This window comes from Narcine bancroftii, chromosome 1 (genome assembly GCF_036971445.1).
Source record: "Narcine bancroftii isolate sNarBan1 chromosome 1, sNarBan1.hap1, whole genome shotgun sequence".
In the NCBI taxonomy this organism is placed as follows: Eukaryota; Metazoa; Chordata; class Chondrichthyes; order Torpediniformes; family Narcinidae; genus Narcine; species Narcine bancroftii.
In genome coordinates, this window is record NC_091469.1 from 269,063,162 (window position 1) to 269,086,355 (window position 23,194).

Consider the following 23,194-nt stretch of genomic DNA (forward strand, 5'->3'; position numbering starts at 1 on the left):
TAAAGTTACCATAAAAACTGATTCCGCGACTGAGTTTGTAACCAGCATAAGGAGTTTGTACGTTCACCCTGTGTTTAGGTGGGTTTCCTCCAGTGCCCGGTCAAGGGTTGTAGGCTAATTGGTGTATTTAGGGGAAATGGGGCCATGGATCGGAAAGGCCTGTTCCTGTGCTGTACGTCTAAATTTTTAAAAAAATCACATCCAGTAGTTAAAATGAAAAAAAAACTGTAGATTTTTGAAAGATGATTCAATTGCAGCATTTTTCAAAAGCAATGATTTCATTAGATGAGACAGATTCAGGGAATAATAAGAATGAGTGCCGATACTTGTGTGTTTGGCAAATAATTAGTCAATGTGATACAGTTACAGAGGCCACCAGTCACTTTTGCTTCATTTTGCAGGTAGTTTTTGCTCTCTTTACCGATGAGAAACAGACTGACTTTTGTTTTGTAACTTGCTGAAATCTGACCCAGATTAGTTCACTTTTCCTCTCCTCTCCAACAAATTTTGTTTGGCAAAGGGAGGAATTCATTTTCCTCAAACTTTGCTTACTCTTTTAAATAAAAATATTTGATCTTTCATATGCACATAAGGAAAAGTGATAGATTTATGATGAGAATTTTATTTTGAGTTTTTTGTATGCTTCTTTTAATGACTGATTCAACAATTTGGTTTACTCAGTGGGGAAAACACAGAACGTACTGATTTCAGCAGTAATGAGATTACGTTTGCAACTATTAGTTTAGTAAGGATTTTTTGTGTTTAATCTTCCAGATTTGTCATTGCAGCAGTTGAAAAGCTCTTTTGGCCCATATATACTAGAGGTAATAGGGTGTTAATTCATATACTTCAGGCACCACACATTGTTTTTGTACTTATTTTCCAAAAACTTATTTTTTTTCTCTCGAGCAGTTTTGTTCATTGGGCTTCTTATTACATTGTTCTGTTGGCAGCAAAGCCACTTTTTGTATTCTGAGTGATCTAGAGAACAATAATGGATCTTTTATTTTAGAAATTTACTTTCAAAACCTTTTGAATTCTTCTTTTGGATTAGTCAATGTTTAATTAGTTTTCCAGTAATTTCAACTATAATCTATTGCTGTTCCTTCTGCATTGACAATAGATTTCAATTTTTAAACAGAAATACCAATATACCAATTAGTAGCAGATAATCCAAAGTTATAAAATTATGCAGTTGCTTGCTTGCTGCTGCTCAGAGTTGGCATACTCAACCATATTGTCATGTTTATCACAAGCTTTATTAAATACGCCGCATATACCTGACATGACACTTTTAAAAAAAAAATTATTTTTCACACTATAAACCATATTGACCAAGATACATACAGACATTTTTCTTCTTAAATATAGCGTCGTTTTCTCCCCCTTTTCCCCCCTCCCTCCCTCACCCCCTTCCCCATTTATTTGAAGTTCAATCTATAAGATACATTAAACCCGTTAAACAATGTTGTCACTTAATAAAAATAAACAAGAAATTTTACTGAGTCATTTCTTTTCGTTGTCTTCTCCTTCTGTCATTTTAGGTGGTGGAAGTCCATGGTAGGATTTCTCTATTGTATTTCATGTATGGCTCCCATATTTGTCTGAATATTGTGATGTTATTTCTTAAATTATATGTTATTTTTTCTAATGGAATACATTTATTCATTTCTATGTACCATTGTTGTATTTTCAAGTTGTCTTCTAATTTCCAGGTTGACATAATACATTTTTTTGCTACAGCTAGGGCCATCATAACAAATCTTTTTTGTGCTCCATCCAAATCGAATCCAAATTCTTTGTTTCTTATATTACTTAGGAGGAAGATCTCTGGGATTTTTGGTATATTGCTTTTGTGATTTTATTTAATATCTGGTTTAGATCTTCCCAAAATTTTTCCACTTTCTCACATGTCCAAATTGCATGAATTGTTCCCGTTTCCTTTTTACAGCGAAAACATCTGTCTGATACTTTTGGGTCCCATTTATTTAACTTTTGAGGTGTGATGTATAGCCTGTGTATCCAGTTATATTGTATCATGCGTAACCTCATGTTTATTGTATTTCTCATAGTTCCGGAGCATAGCTTTTCCCATGTTTCATTCTTTATCTTTATGTTTAGATCTTGTTCCCATTTTTGTTTAGGTTTACCGTTTGTTTCCTCGTTCTCCTTTTCTTGCAGTTTGATGTACATGTTTGTTACAAATTTTTAAATTATCATTGTGTCTGTAATTACATATTCAAAATTGCTTCCTCCTGGTAACCTCAGACTGTTTCCCAATTTGTCCTTCAAGTAGGTTTTCAGTTGGTAGTATGCAAACATTGTATCATGAGTTATATTATATTTTTCCTTCATTTGTTCAAAGGATAATAATTTATTTCCCGAAAAACAATTTTCTATTCTTTTGATCCCTTTTCTCTCCCATTCTCTAAAGGAAATGTTATCTATTGTGAAAGGGATTAGTTGATTTTGCATCAATATTAGTTTTGGTAGTTGGTAATTTGTTTTATTCCTTTCTACATGAATCTTCTTCCAAATGTTAAGCAGATGATGCAATACCAGTGAATTCCTACATGGCACCAATTTTTCATCCCATTTATATAGTATATGTTCAGGTATCTTCTCCCCTATTTTATCTAGTTCTAATCTGGTCCAATCTGGTTTTTCCCTTGTTTGATAAAAATCTGATAGGTATCTTAATTGTGCGGCTCTATAATAATTTTTAAAATTTGGTAGTTGTAAGCCTCCTTGTTTGTACCATTCTGTAAATTTATCTAGTGCTATCCTTGGTTTCCCCCCTTTCCATAAGAATTTCCTTATTATTTTCTTTAACTCCTTGAAGAATTTCTCTGTTAGGCGTATTGGTAATGACTGAAATAGGTATTGTATCCTTGGGAAAATGTTCATTTTAATACAGTTTATCCTTCCTATCAGTGTTAGTGGTAAGTCTTTCCAATGCTCTAAGTCGTCTTGTAATTTTTTCATTAATGGATGGTAATTTAGTTTATATAGATTGTCGAGGTTTTTATTTAGTTGTATACCTAGGTATCGCATTGCTTGTGTTTGCTATCTAAATGGCGATTCTTTCTTAAACTTTGTGAAATCTGCATTATTCATTGGCATTGCTTCACTTTTATTTGCATTGATCTTGTACCCCGATACTTCTCCATATTCCTTCAATTTCCTATGTAATTCTTTTATTGATATTTCTGGTTCTGTTAAGTATATTATAACGTCATCTGCAAATAGACTGATTTTATATTCCTTCTCTTTTATTTTTATCCCTCTTATTTTCTTTTCTTTTCTTATCAGTTCTGCTAGTGGTTCTATAGCTAACGTGAACAGTGAGGGAGATAGTGGACATCCCTGCCTTGTTGATCTGCTCAAGTTAAATTGTTTTGATATATATCCACTTACAGTCACTTTCGCCAATGGCCCCTTATATAATGCTTTAATCCAATTAATATATTTCTCTGGTAGGCTGAATTTTTGGAGTACTTTGAATAAATAATTCCATTCTACTCTGTCAAAGGCCTTCTCTGCGTCTAAAGCAACTGCTACTGTTGGAGTTTTATTTCCTTCTACTGCGTGAATTAAGTTAGTAAATTTACAGATATTATCTGTTGTTCGTCTTTTTTTAATAAATCCAGTTTGGTCTAGATTTACTATTTTTGGTACATAGTCGGCCAATCTGTTTGCTAATAGTTTAGCTATTATCTTATAATCTGTGTTAAGTAGAGATATTGGTCTATATGACGCTGGTGCAAGTGGATCTTTCCCTGTCTTTGGTATTACTGTAATTATTGCTTTTTTGCAAGAATCTGGTATGCTTTGTGTTTTATCAATCTGGTTGATTACTTCCAGGAGGGGAGGAATTAATAAGTCTTTAAATGTTTTATAGAATTCTATTGGGAATCCATCCTCTCCTGGTGTTTTATTGTTCGGTAGTTTTTTTAATATCTCCTGTAATTCTTCTATTTCAAATGATTTTATTAATTTATTTTGCTCCTCTTTGTAATTTCGGTAGTTCAATTTTAGTTAGAAATTCATCTATTTTGCCTTCTTTCCCTTCGTTTTCAGTTTGATATAGTTGCTTGTAGAATTCCCTGAAGTTTGCATTGTTCTCCGTTGGATTATATGTAATTTGTTTGTCCTTTTTCCTTAATGCCAATACCATTCTTTTAGTTTGTTCTGTCTGAAGCTGCCATGCTAGGATTTTGTGCATTTTTTCACCTAGTTCATAATATTTCTGTTTTGTCTTCATTATGTTCTTCTCCACCTTATATGTTTGTAGTGTTTCATTTTTTTTTTATCCGCCAATTCTCTTTTAGTTGTATCTTCCTTTATTGCTAATTCTTTTTCTATATTTGTTATTTCCCTTTCCAACTGTTCTGTTTCCCGATTGTAGTCCTTCTTCATCTTAGTTACATAACTTATTATTTGCCCTCTGATGAACGCTTTCATTGCCTCCCATAGTATAAACTTATCTTTCACTGATTCCGTATTTATTTCAAAGTACATTTTAATTTGTTGTTCAATGAATTCTCTAAAATCCTGTCTTTTAAGTAGCATGGAGTTTAATCTCCATCTATACATTCTTGGTGGGATGTCCTCTAGCTCTATTGCCAATAACAGGGGTGAGTGGTCCGATAATAGTCTAGCTTTATATTCCGTTTTCCTAACTCTCCCTTGAATGTGGGCTGATAACAGGAATAGGTCTATCCTTGAGTATGTTTTATGTCAACCCAATAATATGAATATTCCTTTTCCTTTGGGTGTGTTTCCTCCATATATCCAAAAGTTGCATTTCTTGCATCGATTTAATTATAAATTTGGTTACTTTGTTCTTTCTGTTGGTTTTTTTTCCAGTTTTAACCATGTTTGAGTCCAAATTAAGGTTAATATCCCCTCCTATTAGTATGTTCCCTTGTGTATCTGCTATCTTCAAAAAGATACCTTGCATAAATTTTTGATCTTCTTCATTAGGTGAATATACATTGAGTAAATTCCAAAATTCTGAATATATCTGACATTTTATCATTACTTATCTCCCTGCTGGATCTATTATTTCCTCTTCTATTTTGATTGGTACATTTTTATTGATTAATATAGCTACTCCTCTGACTTTTGAATTATATGATGCTGCTGTTACATGTCCTATCCAATCTCTCTTTAATTTCTTGTGTTCCACTTCAGTTAGATGTGTTTCTTGTATGAATGCTATATCAATTTTTTTCTTTTTTCAGTAAATTTAACAGTTTCTTCCTTTTGATTTGGTTATGTATTCCATTAATATTTAAAGTCATATAATTCAACAGTCATTTCATACTTTGTTTATCTTTCTTTTCCATTTCCTCATCACCACCTTCCCTTCTTATCCATTTCTGCTTTCTTTTTTTGAACACATTATAAGACAACATTTCTAAAACATAAAATATTTCCACTATTCTCATATCTAAAATTCCTTTAACCCCAATAGTCCCTCCCCTTTCTGAGTTGCCCTTTGTCTCTTGTGAGGCAACCACATCTCCCCTCTCCATTTGGATTTGTGAATCCGCTCGCAAGCGTCAACTGATTTCGCAGTGACTGTTATTCTTCCCCACCCAGCCCCCCAGAAAAGATTTTAATCTTCATATATAACAAAGGTCACTCTCTTAATTCCCTCCTTACTTCCTTTCTTCCCTTTCTTTCCCTTCTTAGTTCTTACTTATACTCTATATTTTTTGTGTGTGTGTGTATATATATTTAGAGTTGTCATTTTTGTTCTTGATACATCTCTTCATCTCTCTGTCTGTTTTGTAGTTGTTCTGCAAATTTTCGTGCTTCTTCCGGATCCGAGAATAGTTTGCTTTGCTGCCCCGGAATAACTATTTTAAGTACTGCTGGGTATTTTAACATAAATTTATAACCTTTTTTCCATAGGGTCGTTTTTGCTGCATTGAACTCCTTCCTCTTCTTCAAGAGTTCAAAACTTATATCTGGATAGAAAAAAAATTTTTGACCCTTGTATTCCAGTGGTTTTTTTGTCTTCTCTTATTTTTTTCATTGCCTTCTCCAATATACTTTCTCTTGTGGTATATCTTTGGAATTTTACTAGAATGGATCTTGGTTTTTGTTGTGGTTGTGGTTTAGGGGCTAATGTTCTATGTGCCCTTTCTATTTCCATTTCTTCCTGTAATTCTGGTCTTCCTAGGACCCTGGGGATCCATTCTTTTATAAATTCTTTCATATTTTTGCCTTCTTCATCTTCCTTAAGGCCCACTATCTTTATATTGTTTCTTCTATTATTATTTTCCATTATATCTATCTTCTGAGCTAACAGCTCCTGTGTTTCTTTAACTTTTTATCAGATTCTTCTAATTTCTTTTTTAAGTCATCTACCTCCATTTCTATGGCTGTTTCTCGTTCTTCCACCTTATCTACTCTTTTTCCTATATCTGTCATGATCATCTCTAATCTATTCACTTTTTCTTCTCTACTTTTTATTCTTTTTATTTCACTAAATTCTTGTGTCTGCCATTCTTTTACTGTTTCCATATATTCTTTAAAAAAAAATATGTCCATGTACTGTCCCTTCCCTTCATCTTCCATTTCTCTGTGTTCTTCCTCCTCTTCTTCTGGCTCCACTCCAGGATCTGTGTCTTTTACCTCTGTCTCTTCTGATTTTCTTGTTGGGTGTTTATTTTATTTTGTTGGGTATTTTTGTTCTTCTTATTTTTATTAAAAGTGTCTTGGTGTTGGTCATCTTCCTCTGAGTTGGTCATCTGTTGTTTCTTTGATTTCCTATTTTTATTCTCTTCCTTCTTGTCCTCGTTATTTTCTATGTTTTCCTGTTGAGAGTCTTGCTGTCGTGTTGTTGTCTGTTTCAGCTGTGGAGATTTACTCCTCAGCTCGTCCCCCCTCCCGTCAGTGTTGTTGCGCACTTTTGTTTGGCTCCATGAGCCATTTTTGTAGTCCTGAGTTCGGGGTTTCCACTGACCTCAGGGAGCGGGCTTCTCTCTCCACGGTGGGCCTCCTCGTACCGGTAAGGCCTGCACCTTCCTCCTCCGACGTCCTTCCTTCTTCTTTTCTTCCCGTTTTTGGTTTTTCTTTCTTCGCTGCCATTTTCTCCACACTTTCACTTTCACTTTGTTATGGTTTCTATGTTTGTTCCTTTGTTTTTTCTCTATCTTTTTTTAACTTTTCTGGAGAGGGCTGGAGTTCCCCGACTGGCCACTACTCCATCACGTGACTCCTTGCCTACCTGACATGACACTTCATGACATGCATCCCTCTCTGCTCCTTGCTCTGGTTCGACAAGTTGAGGCAACAGAAGTTGGCTAGGAGGGGGCTAATGGCTCTAGAGGAACTAAACCACCTGGTGAAGATTTGGTAATTATCAAAATGTTACCTGTTCTGTCTGAATAAAGTGTTATTGTCGTGCTTGTACTTCAGCTCAATCTCTCTCTCCATCAACCCAAATTTTGCAAGCTGTGCATAGTGTAGGTTTATACTTCTCACTTTCCTCAACTCCATCTCCATCTACCTGCTTCAGGAGACCATAAGACAGGGGTTCCTAACCTGGGGTACATGTACCCCCAGTGGTACATTTGCACTTTTCAGGGGGTACATTGGGTCTGAGAGAATAACCACTATTGTACAATACATGGTATTATAATCTGCATTCAGATTGCACAATGTCATGTTTTTTTTTAAAATCCTTAATTTTTAGGGGTATATGGGAACCTATAAAAATGCCCAAGGGGTACAGAGGAACAAAACGGTTGGGAACCCTTGCCATAAGATATAGGAGCAGAAATAGACTTCAAGACTGCTCTGCCATTTAATCATGAGCTGATACATTTTTCCACTCAGCCCCACTGCCCAGCTTTCTCCCCATAACCTTTTGATGCCCTGGCTAATCAAGAAACGATCAGTCTCTGTCTTGAATACACCCAATGACCTGGCCTCCACAACTGCTTGTTGCAACAAATTCCACAGATTTACCACCCTCTGGCTACTCAATCTTGCCACTATTGCCTTTTCCTTTCAGTCACTCACTATGTGCAACTTAACCATGCAATGGAGAAATGACAAGACAAATGCTGAAGATTTACTTTGACTTGAATTCACAATTCATTTTTGCAGCTGCATGATATAATGGGATGTTCAGAGAAAACTATTGTGGCAGAATCTGACTGCAGGCTAGGAGTGAGAATATCTCACATTGATGGAACGTGCTATCAAAGAAGGTTGACTGGTGTGTAAATTGTCATGCTGACATAGCTGCCTCCTGCAGCTGAACACATATTTAGAGGAGGTTTAAAAAGGCTTTTGCCAGAAGCCAAATGTCAATAGTTGCAACAAAACAACATTAGTTGCTGGTTGATGTCAGAACCAGTATCAGGTTTATTGTCATGAACAAGTGCCATGAAATTTGTTTTGGAGCAGCAGTATTGTTCAGAACAAGATGCAAAATTAACATAAATTACAAATTTGTAAATACAAGTTTAAAAAAAAAATAACTAGTGCAAAAAAAGAGAGGACATGAGGTAGACTCCATACTTCAATATCCGTTCAGAAATCTGACAGTGAAGGAGCTCCTGTACCTCCTTCCTGATGGTAGAAGTGAGAAAGGGGCATGGCCTGGGTGGTGATGGTCCTTAATGATAGCGGTTGCTTTCTTGAGATGATGTTATGCCTACACTGGATACCACCAATAAATAGTTATCGAGCATTCGCAGGTATCCTAATCAACATGGTAACTCTCCCAGTCCTCATAAATATGCACAGATTCTATGAATATTATTTGGATCTCAAAGAAAAATCGCTTGATTTTAAAAAAAAGCGAATGAAACTAATATTTCACCATTGACACTTTACATAAAAAATGTTGTTTAAGAGGATAGAATTTGTGGGAAGTGAGTAAATACAAGTAAAACAAGAAGTAGAAAGGAGGATGGATACTGTTTGTATTCCTCATGCACTTTTGATCCTGACTTTCATCAGGTAAAGTATTTAAGTCTTGAGAAATTATTTCAGGTACCCACAGTGCGAGAATTTCCAGGTACATCCAGTTCAGGTGCAACACAGGTGGCCGTCAGGATTCATTTGCTCTCGAGCCGTGCAATCTGTTTTGTGTGCAATTTTTGAACAGTCCTTCAATGGAATTGCAACTGTCATCCTTTTGAATAAGAATCCTTCCAATGCCAGGACAGTCCAAGGGTAAAATCTTGCACCTGGGAATGACACTCCAGTATTGTAATCTATTTTACTATACAAAGAAAAAAATGTCCCTCAGAATTGCTTCAAAGACCACATGGCTAAAACATAAATTGGAAGAGTTTTTATTTGATCCCAAAGGACAACACAGTCATACAAATAGACATGTAATGCATGAAGAAATTTTATTCTGAATTGCCTTCCTCAGAAGGGAGCTCAAAGAACCCTATTGCTCATGTTGAATAGACCCTTGGAATCAAATTCTTTCCTGAATGACCTCAATGGGTCTTGTCTGAAAAAGAAATGCTGAACAAATGATTACTCTCACTGCTTCCTTGGAATCCAACTCACATCCTTGAGCTTTGAAATTAGACTGGATGTACAATGTACTTGTGTAGATCTGAGAAAGCAGCTATCTAATTCCTATTAATAGATGTTTTACATATTCTAAAGGCATTTGGATAAGGTGAACCTATTTTGGTATTCAATTGAAAACTTTGCTATTTAAGCAGTAATGAACTTACAACTCTTCTTTGGTTATCAGTGTTATTTTTCCAGATTCGACTGTTATAAGTATTATTTAAATATAAAGGAATGTGCCAAGAGGATTGGATACTCTAAGAGGCTTAACAGGTAGGCAATAGACAAGAACTCAGCACTATTTCATTAAGTCGAACTTGAATCGAAATAAGGTCAGCATTATTGCAGCCCCAGCAACCCAGCATCGTATCCAGTGCTGTCTGTAAGGAGTTTGTACATTCTCCTCGTGTCTGTTAGGGTTTTCTTCGGGTGCTCCAATTTTCTCCCACCTTTCAAAACCTATAGGGTTGTCGGTCAGTTGGGTGTAATTGAACGGCACAGACCCATGGCCCAAAAGGGCCTGTTACCATGCTTTTTGTCTAAATTAAATTTTAAAAATAGAACATAAAGTTGCATTTTTTCCAACAATAGTTTGTTTTTGGTTACATGCTTAGTGCAGGAATGCGGTTGTGATAAACTGCATATTATTTTTTATTTTCAAACTTATTTTAACTGCTGGACAAAAATATTTGCTTTCCTGAGCCAGCTTCTTTGATTAGTGAAATTTTATGCTCTTTTCATACTGATTTTTGCATTTCTACCCTATTTAAATTTTGTTGCAATCAAGTAATTAGTTTATGGTAACTTTTTAGACCATTGTTTTGTGATATTGTTAATCAAATAGTGGAACAAAAAAAAGAGTGAACCTGGGGAAGAGGCAGAACATTGATCTTATTGTATACAGGCAGTGCCCAGGTTATGAACGTCCGGATTATGAAAAACACATACTTATGAGTGGGCTTTCCTCCAATTCCTGCATATGCATTGTGCCCCCAATTGATAAATGCACATAATGTTACCTCACGAACGCTAAATAAGAACCGTAGGTACCTGTTCTGTCTTGTGTACAAATTTGGTTTATGGATAAACCAGCTAACAACTCGTTTGTAACCTGGGGACTGCCTGTACAGCAGTAGGAGTGCACTTGCTCACAATGAGCCATTCGTCGATCCTGTCAGACACTTTCCTGCCCCTACTCTGCTGGAGTCTGTAGGTCCTACAATGGCCTTGTATGTCACCTTGGAACCAACAAAACTGGACAGGAAGTAAGCCCTCCTCAATCCCAATGACAGCATGAAAAGAATAACCACCAATGGCAACCAAAGTTATTTATAGCAGAGTATATTTTGTTTCCACCTACCACCCCTCCCCACTGCCCCCCATCAATATTGTAGCCTGTCCTTGTACAGCTGCTTGCATAGCCCTGTTCAGGAGACTGGTCTTTAGACACAGCCAAACTTATGTTGACAGGGTGGCCACAAAGTTTTTGTTGCTCAAAATTCAGCATGGATGTTTCTGTGTGATATTCAGAAAGGAAGATGCTGGTCACATTTTCTTCTCGCAGGCCCAATAATACTAAGGTTACCTGCAAAAAAAAAGTTACTATTCTGGTTTAGTTCTGTTAACTTGTTGAAAAAAGTTAGTGATTGAACTTTGGATCTTCTCATCAGAAAGTTTCAGTACTTGATTCACTGTACTTATCCCCTAAGTTACTGGGGGGAACTAAGTTTGATTTCACAAAAACCTATAATGGAAAAATATAAAGGCAAATATATTCGACTGCAACTGATGTTCCTTTTTTTGTTAGAAGGAGTAAGTGCAGCTTTACGAAGTCATGGACTCTGTTTTGATTGACAAATCAGTCTTGTTTGATAAGTACCTAAGATTTAATGTTCACTGCTTTCCAGAAAGTGTTTAATCTGTTCTTCAAACTGGGAATGAATGGTGAATTGTTTAAAATCCTTTGATCCAAGAAATTAATGTGTCTTCTTGGCTTGCTGGTAAAAGAATCTGTTAACATCCGTACTGCCTATCATGTAACATAATGCAGATGAAATACTTGGCTTATGCAGCTCACTGATTGCAATATTTTATTTGAATGCAGTTCTCATCCTTGCTGTTCTTTTCTGCTGGGAATAAAATGTGTAAAATGTTTTGAGGGATGCAACCAGAGAGAGAGGGGGATGAGAATGAGTGGGGAAGGGGACAAAAATGGGGTGAGTTGGAAGACGGAATAATGGAAGTAGTTGCAAAAAAAAAAAGTGAGAAGGTACTCACTACCTGAAACTGGAAAATTTCGTGTTTACACCATTGGGCTGCAGACTGCCCAGGTGAAATGTGAGGTGTCGTTCATAATGGGCCTAATTCTGATAGTGGAGCAGGCCAAGAATCAACGTTGGTGTTTCAATGTGAGAGAGTGTTGAAACAGCAAACAATCGGGATGTCGATTGTGGACAGAATGCAGATGTTTTGTGAAAAGATTCCCAAGTTTGAGAGTTTCACCATTGAGGAGGCCACATTGGGAGTACCAAATGCAGTAAATGAGGTGGGAGGAGGTGCACATTAATTTTTGCTTCACCTGGAAGTGGAGGTGGGGGGGGTTTGGTCAAACTTAAATCAAATAATAGCACACAAAAAAAATGAGTGAACCTGGGGAAGAATCAGAACTTTGAGCCTTATTGTATACATCAATAGTATGCACCTTCTCACAATCGGCCATCCTGTCGGATACTTCCCTGCCCCTACTCCATTGGAATCCGTCGGTCTTACAATGACCTCAGCAGCCACCTTGGAACCCACAGAACTGGACAGAAAGCAAGCCCTCCTCAATCCCAATGGACAACACAGAAAGAATGGTGGAGAGACAGGGTATTTGATGCCTTCTATTTCCTTTGTTTCTTCTTGCCTCTCCCTTTCATCACTTGCCAATTCCCATCATCCTTCATCCCACACTTGTACACCCTTTGTCAAATTCCTTCCGGCCTGTCCACATTATATCAGGTATTCCTCCTCTTTCTGTCCTAATGAAGAATTGTGTCCATTCTTTTTCTCCCACCAATGCTGCTCCACCCATTGAGTTCCTCCTGCAGTTTTTATTTGTAAGCAGAAGTCTGTCACCTTCTGCACGGACTGGTCCAGCCACTTATGGTTGCCTGCTCTGCTCTGTAGAGGTGAAGTTCGCGTTCTGTGCTGTGCATGGAATATCACAGATGCTGCCTATTTGAGGAGTCAAATTAGTTTTTCTGTGAGCAAAGAGAAACTGAAATTGTAGGAACATAGGATTGTCGGAATTGTTCGACCAGGTGAACGTGGAAATCCAGTGTCAGAGGTATGCTCTAAATCTTCACTACAACCGGCCCATCGAATGGAATGGAAACTAAAACATCTGCCATGACATGTTGTGTCAGATTTGATGGGGTGAAACCCTTTCCCTGATGCTTGGTCCTGCCTGTGATAACATTCTAATGAGAGCAGGTATCCCTTTGCACCCTGACTGTTATTCAACACCTACAAAATGCTTCCAGCTTATGGTGATGCCTCCTGTAAATTACTGACTGCATTTTGCAAATTACTAGGATCTGAACTTGTTGTGGTAGTCTCCCAGTTTCCTCACCTTAACAGGAGGGGTGAGAAGGAAGTTGGAAAGGGTGGTGGCATGTCCAGCTCATCAAAAGCACAAAAGTATGGACCTGCTGAAGGGGACAGGTGCAATTTATCCATCTGGATATAAACAGGCAGAAGTGGTTGTGGGGCAAGAAATTAGGGGGTTGGGAACCTGATTGATTGTATTTGAATGTACTCTCAGTGAAGTGTGATGCACCCTTGTTTTCTGTAGCAATAAATGTCTGATCTCTCTCACATACACACACACACACACACACACACACACACACACACACACACACACACACACACACACACACACACACACACACACACACACACACACACACACACACACACATAAATGCATGAATGTGGTCGTACTGGGATTGGTGACTCCTTGAAATGTGACCACATAAATGAACTCAGCAAACCCTGGGAACTACCACCTTCTCTACATAACGGTAGGCTGCACATTAAGGACTGGAAACCTTTCCTGTTGACAAAAACACCAAGGCTTCTGCAGGGATTCATAATGGGTGCATAAATATTGTCAATGGCTGCTTTCCCTCTTGGAATCGAGGACTGCAGGAATAAATCTAGAGTTATGGTATGACACCAGTTTCTGCGGCTGCTTGGAAATAAATTCTGTGGTAATGAAGTTGAGAGTCAATGTGAACTATTGCCTTGAGCACAGCAGTCTAGGCATAAGAATGTGACTAAAGGTTTCAGAACAGGAGAACGTAAGAAGTAGTGCATGACTAGGTGATTGAAACCAGTTTTACCATTCAATTAACATGACTAATTCCATCGTGGCCTCTAGACCACTTTACCATGCTCTTCCCATAACTTGTGAATCCTAAAATAATTATCCCTTATTTTTTTATATAACATGTTCCAGTATGACTGCATTAATACAGACTGATGCCTGAGAAAACATTGCTTGAAAGATCGTACTCGATGTGATGTCTCTGAAGATTCTCCGGGACGGCTTGTTTACTGATGAGCATGTGCTTACTGTCTGCCTCACCCTGATGAAGACTCCAGTGCTATTTGTGAATTGACTATTAAAAGAATGACTATTTCCCCAGCTAAATACTGGAGGAAATTCCCCCTGCTATTTTAAGAATACTCTTAACTTTGGAGAGTGTTGAAGCAGTTTGCAGTGAGTGCTTAAGGTGCCCAGAAATATTTTTTATGTTGAATCGACTGTTCTTTTAAAGTTAAACAGTCCAAATATGAAGTATTTAGATAGATTGTTGTTAATCAGCAGTCCAAACTATTAATAGGCTGAATTTAAACAAATATAATGCCTGATTTAAAAAAAAAACTGGATGGTACTGTTTGTGTTCTCATTTCTTCCAGTATGTTTAAACACTTTGCATTTATAATTTATAAATAACTGAGTAAATATATTCACCTCAGTGTAAATACATTGTAAGCCCAAGTAGGATGTGGCTAATACCACAATTTTATTTCCATTAAAGGCCATGTTTCACCATTCATTTTCATCTCCACTTGCTTTTACCAGCCTTGTGAAGCATGAAGATGAATGCTTTAGACCCGAAGAATGTCCCTGTCTGTGGAAAGGAAAGGAGTATTTTCCTGGTGATATCGTATCATCAGCTTGTTATACCTGGTGAGTGAGAAATCTTCTGGTGTTATACCTGGTGAGTGAGAAATCTTCTGGTGTTGTTAATGTGCATAATCTCCCATTCTTTAAACTGGAAATGTGCTTACTTCCAGCACAACATTTCCTCCCCCCTTTCTTGAATTGACTCTCTGGTGGATTGGAATATGTTACCTGGGTTTTGCACTCCAAATGAGAGGATAAATTTCAGACAAGAAAGAGCCAATAGACTTGCACTTCAAAGAACATCCTGCAATGCTTCTCCCTTGTGTAATTTTGAAATGCAAAACAAATATTGTAAAATAGGCCAAATCCACATTTCATTGATTTGTAAGTTTCAAATTTTGAGGTGGGTTTACAATGTCAGCACTCAAACAATTTATTCCACTGAGGCACAAACTTTAATAACCATAACAAATCAGACACATTTATTGGCCATGTAACCACATTTAAGATGGACCAATATTTTTATTGAAATACTCAACAACAATATGCAGGAAATTTGTTGCTGGTAAACTCTTCTTCTTTTATTCTGAGTACATCTGTTTACCAGATTGTTCATGCAGGTTCTCTTTACTGTATGAATTTCAAACTTATAAATTTGAAAAGAGCATCTTGATGAATACTTAATTAAAAGCATAGAATTAGATGCTTGAAAACCCACCCAATTTAGTATTGTCTTCAAATTTGGAAATATGACATTTGTTCCAGTCACAGCCAAATCATTGATAAACTGTAGATTGTGACTAGCTGGGACACCCAATGATTGATTTCCTACAGTACCCCACCAGTTGCATTCTGCTGACTTGAGAAGGATCAGCTTACTCCCAGTCTTTCCAGTCTTTACTTTCTGTCTGATAACCAATCCTCTACCCATGCCAGGAGGTATATTACCTCCAATTCCTTACTCTGTAGCTATTTTCGTCAACCTCCAGAATGGATCTTTATTGGGTCCAAGTTAACTGAACTTTTTTTTTTCCCAATATCTCCTAAAAAGATCTGATACCACATGTCCTTTATAAACTCTTGAAATCTTGTGTTACTCCTCAATGGTTCCATTAAAATATCAGCTTATGTTTTCTAAGTTTTTCCTTAGAAATAACATCTTATTAATCAATGAGCATTCTAACAGAAGTTGAGCAAATATGAGCAGTAGACATGGTTAAATGTTTGATTCTAATATATAAACATGGAAATTTTGTACAAATATAAAGCTGTCTTGATCTGGAAATTTAGGTGGCTAACATCAGCAAGAAATGATTATTCTTGTCTCAGTGCCAATTTTTCTGAATTATGATCAATGCCTTGGTGGGTATAAATCATTGTATAATAATGTGATATATTTTATATAAGATCTAGATTTTTTTTTAAAGTAGGCACAAAGTAATTTTCTTTATTACTGATGTTTACGTATCCTTATTGATGAAATGTCCCTTAGTGTTTGCCAACAGGGAACATTCCAATGCGCATTCCATCCTTGTCCTTCCATGTGTACAGCATATGGGGACCGCCATTTCAAGACTTTTGATGGCGTCCATTACGATTTTATTAGTGGATGTAAGGTTTACCTTGTAAAGGTAAGAATTATTATGAGTGCAATCTCATTTGTTTTGGAAATGTATTTGTTTAGAGAGTCACTTGCAAAAGCATTGTGATTCATTGGCATTTGTCTGCTTAAAGCAGAAGCCACAAGAAGCTTTTGAGGTTGTGCATGATGTCTTGACTTCGAGCTACGTTAGGCCCCCTTAAAATCATGGTCGTCAGTGTGAACTTCCACAGTGTGAATTGAACCTTAGCTTAAACAATGGAGTTGCAACATATCTATCTTAAAATGACAGGTTAGAGAAAAAGCAAATACCATACATCTCCATTAAATGATGGGAATCAAGCCATTGGAATTGATAGTCCAAAGCAAAAGCATAGTCAAGCCCCACCACTCACTCTAACAGACAGACATACCTACAATGTTATAAATGCCATTGTAAAAACAAAACTGTTTTTCATTGGAGAATTCTCACTGTCCATTTATGGATGGAATCTCAATCATGCATTCAAGTATGCCTTATACCTTGCCTTCAATTCTATTCTTATATTTACTAAGGATGTTGCAGCTGTACTACACTCTGATATCACATTTGAGCATCGAGTATATTGTGTACTTCTATGATGTGTTTCATTCTTGGAGAAAACAAGAAAATTGTTTTATCTACTAATAAATTCCTTCATAAAACAAAACATCCCCTCATTTAACTTTACATTCATTCACTCAACATTAACTATTCTACAATTGTGATTTGATTTAAACGCATGCATAAATCAGCATGTTAAAATGTTTGGGCAACAGTTTACAAACTGAGACTTGCATTAGTCTCTCATGTTGTGCACAGAAGCTGAGATCGCAGACTTGTTCTATTTTTCTGCATGGATTCCTCAAATTCTCTCCTAAGTCAGCTACTGTTCTGGTTTAGAGTCTCCTTTAGATAGTCTTGATATGCTCTGTGTATAATAGTAATCCATGGTACTAAACTATATTTAGTTTCAGTCCTCTGCACAAATTCCTTTACATTAAACCACATTGTTACAAAGGAGCCAATTCAAGTGAGGTTGAAAATGATGGGATAAAATACTTGGTCAAGGAAATGCGATGATTTGCATATGCATGTCATAAACCATATAAAGCAGAAGCTGAAGTATGAAACTCATTAGAAATGCAGAAAATACTTAGATATAAAAAAAAATAGACATACAGCATGGCATCAGACCCAATTGCACACAATTGACCTACAACCCCCAGTAATGTTTTGAACAGTGAGAGAAAACCAGAGGAAACCCATGCGGACACGGGGAGAACATATCAACTCCTTTCAGACAGCATGGGATTTGTCACTGGCGCTGCAACAGCATTGCACTAACGGTTACGCTATTTGTGCCGCTCAGGAAGATGCAGAGAGAAAAATCAAATTAACATTTCAATTCAAAGATGATCCAATGAAACTTGTAGTGTTACATCAGCACTCTTTAAAAACATCTTATTTACTATAAAACCACTTAAAACACACATCACAATATTTCAAACTTAATCTAAATACGTGATATTTTATATATAAAAAAGAAAAACAAAAAAAGAAAGAAAAATCTAAATTACATCAGCACCTCTTGTTTACATTTTAAATATCTAGCATCTGCTGTACTTTACTTTTGTATAGGTAGTATGATCCTTTTAATGTTGTCTTGGGCATATTGTGTTGGAAAATTAGAGCATTGTACTGTTATTAAAGAAATTCATTCCTTGAGCTAAATCCAAAACCAGCAAACATGAACTTTTTTGATTGATTTGCAAACTCCATCATGATACTTTATGATATAATGATCTTCTCCATAATCTCCATCAGTGCCAGATTACCACAGAGCTTCATACTGCTCTACTCACTTCTATGACTGTGCAGTTCGGTATGACCATAGCATCATCTAATAATTCGCTGATAATACCACAGTAGTGGGTTGTATAATAAGGGGTGATTGAGTCAGCATGGAGGAGGGAGATTGAAAAATTGGCTGAATGGTGTAACAACAACCTTCCACTCAATGTCACCAAACTCAAGGAGCTGATTGAGGACTTCAGAAAGAGAAAATGAGAAGTGTACAATTCAGTAATTATTGAGGGATCAGAGATGGAGAGGTTGAGAAAATTTAAATTCCTGGGAGTCGGAGGATCTTTCCTGGACCCAACATACATTATTATGATAAAGCGCATCAGTGTCTCTACTTTCTCGGAGTTGTGGAGGGTTGGTATGACATTAAAAACCTTGGCAAAATTCCCCAGCTGTGTAATGGAAAGGGTGCTGTCCAGCTGCATCACAGCCTGGTATGGGGCACCAATAACTTGAGTGGAAAGTCCTACCAAACGTTGTGGACATAGCCCAGTTCATTATAGGCAAAACTCTCTCCACCATCCAGAAAATGTATGTGGAATGCTGTTAAAGGAGAGCAGCAGCAGTCCTCAAGGATGCACACCACCAGCAGCATCCCCTATTCTCGCTGCTGCAATCAGGAAAGAGGTATCGTTGCCACACAACTCATAGCACCAGGTTCTGGAGCAGCTGCTTCCCTGCCACCATCAAACTCCTAAACAACAGACTCAATCAGGGACTCTTAATTTGCATATTATTGAATAGTTATTTTCTGTATTCCACTGTTTGTTTGCACTTCCTTCTTGTTTATATTTCTCTCTTTTGTGTACATCTTTACTTGAGTACATTTTTTTTTGCACTACCAATAAGTAGAAATTCTGCCTGGCTTGCCTGAAAAAGGAATCTCAGGGTTGTAGGTGATGTATGTACTCTGACAATACATTTGAACATACATCTCTAACTACGTATATTAATACATTCTTTTTTTCCTTTTGCCAGGGTCTTGGGAGTTTAAATCTGTCCATCACTACTGAAAATGTTGATTGTTATGGGAGTGGTATCATTTGTAGGAAAGCTCTATCCATCTCAGTTGGAAATACTTTCTTAGCTTTTGACGATGGTAGCAGAAATCTTGTAAGTTGTTCAACAGTTAACCAAACAATTTTCATTCACTACATTTAATAATTGGAAAAGACCTGCTTACTTCTGTTTTATTGGTTATTTGCTTTGTAATTAACAGCAATTCTATAATCATCAAAATTAACTTAATTAGATTAAGCAATTCTATTGTTAAAGGTTTCAATATCATAAAATGGAAACCCATTTAGGTTAGGTGGCATCAATGGAGATCTGGAGTTTAAAGACTTTCATGAAAAATGGGGGAAAATTAAATTGTTTTTGTGTTGCATGAAGGATGGGACAAATTGAATATCTTTAAGATGAAGCCACTATTGCAATGGGGGAAATAAGTTCATCAGCTTAATAGGTTCATGGAGATGTTTGGAGAGAGGGAACAAAAACACAGAGGTTATGAAATGCAGAATGGGAGAGGGGTCTAGAATTAAAGTGGCAGTTAAGAAGAAGTTCAGGATTATTCCAGTGGGTTGGATATGGCCTCTTCACAAAGTGGCCACCAATCCAATAAAGAGGAGACCAACGTGAGAACCCCAATTGCGGTACACTGGATCGGAAAATGTGCAAGTGAATCGCTGCTGTGAACAGGAGGTCTGTTTGCCTGAATGGTGCAAAGATGGAAAAGGACAAGTGTGTATTCTGCAGTAGCTTCGAGAAGTGGAATAAGAAAGGAAATTGTTTGGTGGAAATGCAAGAGCAGAAAATGAAGTTGAAAAAGAAACCAGTACCTTTAAAATGCTAAAAGGGGAAGAGAAGTTGTGTCCAGTGTTGACCTCATTGATTGTGGCAAAAATTTGCATCATGTCTGTGTTTTGTGAAATACTGTGTTAAATTTGAATAATTTATTCAGTGACACTAATGGCCTATTTTCCCCACTGGATCTTTCTGCATTGAGGAGCAATCATATCTAGATTAAATTGTATGATCTTTCATATCATTTGTCAAATAATTGTCATAAATCTTTTCAGAGTCTTTCCAATATCATGGACACCAAACAATTAATGCACGTATGGAAAGCTGGTATTTTTACTGTGATACATTTCCCTACTGAAGAAATTTCCATACTATGGGATCAAAAGACAACAATACACACCCAAGTTGGACCCAAGTGGCAGGTACACCCAATTATATGCAACCCTTACTGTGAAAATTGTGTATTCACATTTTTCCTGAAGATCAGTAATTACTGCATTTTGTTCACATTTGTCAACTGCAGACCAATTAACAAAATCTTTGTGCATATTTTGCTACTGATTGAATTATTTTCCTCCTGCTTCCTTTTCTACTTTCATGTAGGGTAAACTCTCTGGGTTGTGTGGAAATTTTGACATGAAAACTGTCAATGAAATGAAGACTCCGGATCACATGGAAGTATCAAATCCACAAGAGTTTGGGAACAGCTGGACAGCCATGGAGGTATGTAAACATGAGAGGCATTAAACACTTTGCATAATTGTGATGCTAAGTGAGATTCAAGAAGAAGTTTGTCTGAGATTGGTGCTTCCAACAATCTATTGTTCTAGTGACACTCATTGTGCACCATGGCACAAAATGAGTCCTCATCTATTGAACCAAGGCACTTATTGGGGGTTTAGATAATAAAGTGAAATACTGGGATGATAAGAACAACCAAAGAAAGAGAGAGAGAGAGAGTATAAGCTATGACTCTTGCAAATCTTCAAACTGTGATCCTCCTTGAGAGCGATGATACCAAAATTTTTGCAGGTAAAACCGCATTGGGTTGATCATTCCTGTCATGTGCACCATAAATTGTGTGTGCTGCTTGTAACAATCTCTGGTGTGCTTAAAAGCCATGTAGACAAACTAACTGCTGTATAAGAAGAATTGATATGAAAGAACTCTATTTGGGATCATAATCAGGTTAATTATGATCTCAATATGAGGTGATTCTTAGTGAATATTTTATTTTTATCTATGCAGTTCAATACAGCTATCCAAGTGGAAGAGTTTTTTTGCACATATTCTGAAACCATGGCAGTAATTATTTGAAACTTGTAACATTTTGAGGAATTGACAGGGTGGATATGAGGAGGATATTTCCTCCAGTGACAAAACTTAAAACTATATATGATATACTAGACTATAAAAATAAGGGGTCACCCATTTAGGGCAGGGATGAGATTTTTTTCAGAGGGTTTTGTATCTTTGGCACTCTCTTCCTGAAAGGAAAACCGAAGCAGGTTCTTTGTACAATTGTCAGGCAGAATAGTTAGCTGATAAATCAGAATGTGAAAGGCTACGAAGGGTGGCAGATCATGGAAGAGGAGATGCAATCAGATCAGTATATAATGAACAGCGAAGGATGCTTGAGGGGATGAGCAGCTAATCCTGCCTAAAGTCCCTGTGTTTGTATGTTTGTGTTATGTCTTTGAGATCTCCAGAGCATTCAAATTAAAGTGACTACGTGACTTTCAATTTGTAGGACCACTGACTGAATTGGGACAATTAACATCCTATCTCTGCTTTTATGCTTTCACTGACACATACATTTGACTGAGTTCAAACAGACATCACTCCCAGAGACAATACGAATTAATCAACCGATGTCAGTCTTTTATTTCTTAATTGTTTTGACCTCGTATACTGATCTAATTTCCACTCAAATGTAACTGTGCAGCTATCCTTGGCCCTCTACTTTTACCCCCATCTCTCTTTTACTGATTGTACTGATGTATTCACATAATATTTTTCAAGAATCTCTCTTCTTGGCTGGTTCTCTCCTTTGACAGCTATACTTAACATTCACTTTGAGAATCTCCTCTGTTGAACACAGGCCACTCTTTAAGGCTTGTGCTGAGCATGCGGTGAAAGTTTATCTTTGTAGATGGAATGATAAGAATGATAGATGGAATGAAGCTCTTAAACATTGGATGAAGATGTCTATACCAAGTGGCATCCTTTCCCTGACATTAATTTTAAACGTACTGAACTGATTTGAAACCAGCTAGAGCTGGCTACCTCTCCATAAAAACATAGAACTGTAAAGTTTTGTATGCAAGGGGGTGGGGGGGGGGTGGAGAATATCTAGTCCATTAAGTCCATGCTGGTCCAAGGGAGCCTTTTTAAGCTAGTTCTACCTCAGAATCACGGTAGTCACTTGCGGTATTTAAGCTATGCACACAAAACCTACATTTTCTTCAATAGGGTTTAACACTGAGAGGTGAAAGACAAGTAGGTAAGTTAAAATTACCTTCAAATCAAAGTTTCTTGGTATCCATGCAGATCTACTGATCCAAAAAATTGCAGATGACTCTCCCTTTAAGAGCACTCGAAACTTAGCACAAAAATATTGTAGTAATGGGGATTGGTAGATGCCAAGTAAGTGTATTTTTCAGTTGGTTTAGACTTACTCTTACAACGCCTAACTAAAACTTTTCCACTACCTCATGATCACTGTTTTTTTTCCCTTCACCAAGTGGCAAATATACGGTTGAATTCTGTATACCATGGGTTTGTAATAAGAGCTAGATAAGACAGGATTGTTTACTGTGGGACAGAAATCTGAAGGGAAACATACCTGAGGTGTGTATATTCATTCAAGGTTGAGATAAAGTGAACAGGAAGGATCTATTTCCTTTGGCAGAGTAGTCAAAATGCAATTAATTAATGCTATTTAGCAGAATATTTAGAGATGTGAGGAATGCAATTTTCACCAATAGATTGGAAGTTATCGCAATGCACTGCCTGAAAATATGGTAGAGGCAGAAGGCCAAGTCCCATTTTAAAAAGTGCTTGAACTTCTACGTGAAGAACCATGACGTAGGGCTTAGGGCTGGAAGGTCAGATGGGGTTGAGTATTTCCTTTTCAAACAGTACAGAAGTGGTAGGCAGAGTA

The 23,194-nt window shown here is 37.0% G+C and overlaps 1 protein-coding gene across 1 annotated transcript in view; it reads left to right on the forward strand.

Moving 5' to 3' along the window:
- The window catches only part of otog (otogelin), a 190,090-nt gene that overhangs the window by 69,736 nt on the left and 97,160 nt on the right, over positions 1-23,194 (forward strand). Inside the window, exons 24-28 of the mRNA XM_069922075.1 lie at positions 14,696-14,803; positions 16,233-16,371; positions 19,204-19,338; positions 20,307-20,453; positions 20,635-20,754. Coding sequence (XP_069778176.1) covers positions 14,696-14,803; positions 16,233-16,371; positions 19,204-19,338; positions 20,307-20,453; positions 20,635-20,754 — 649 coding nt within the window. The remainder of the gene's footprint in view (positions 1-14,695; positions 14,804-16,232; positions 16,372-19,203; positions 19,339-20,306; positions 20,454-20,634; positions 20,755-23,194) is intronic.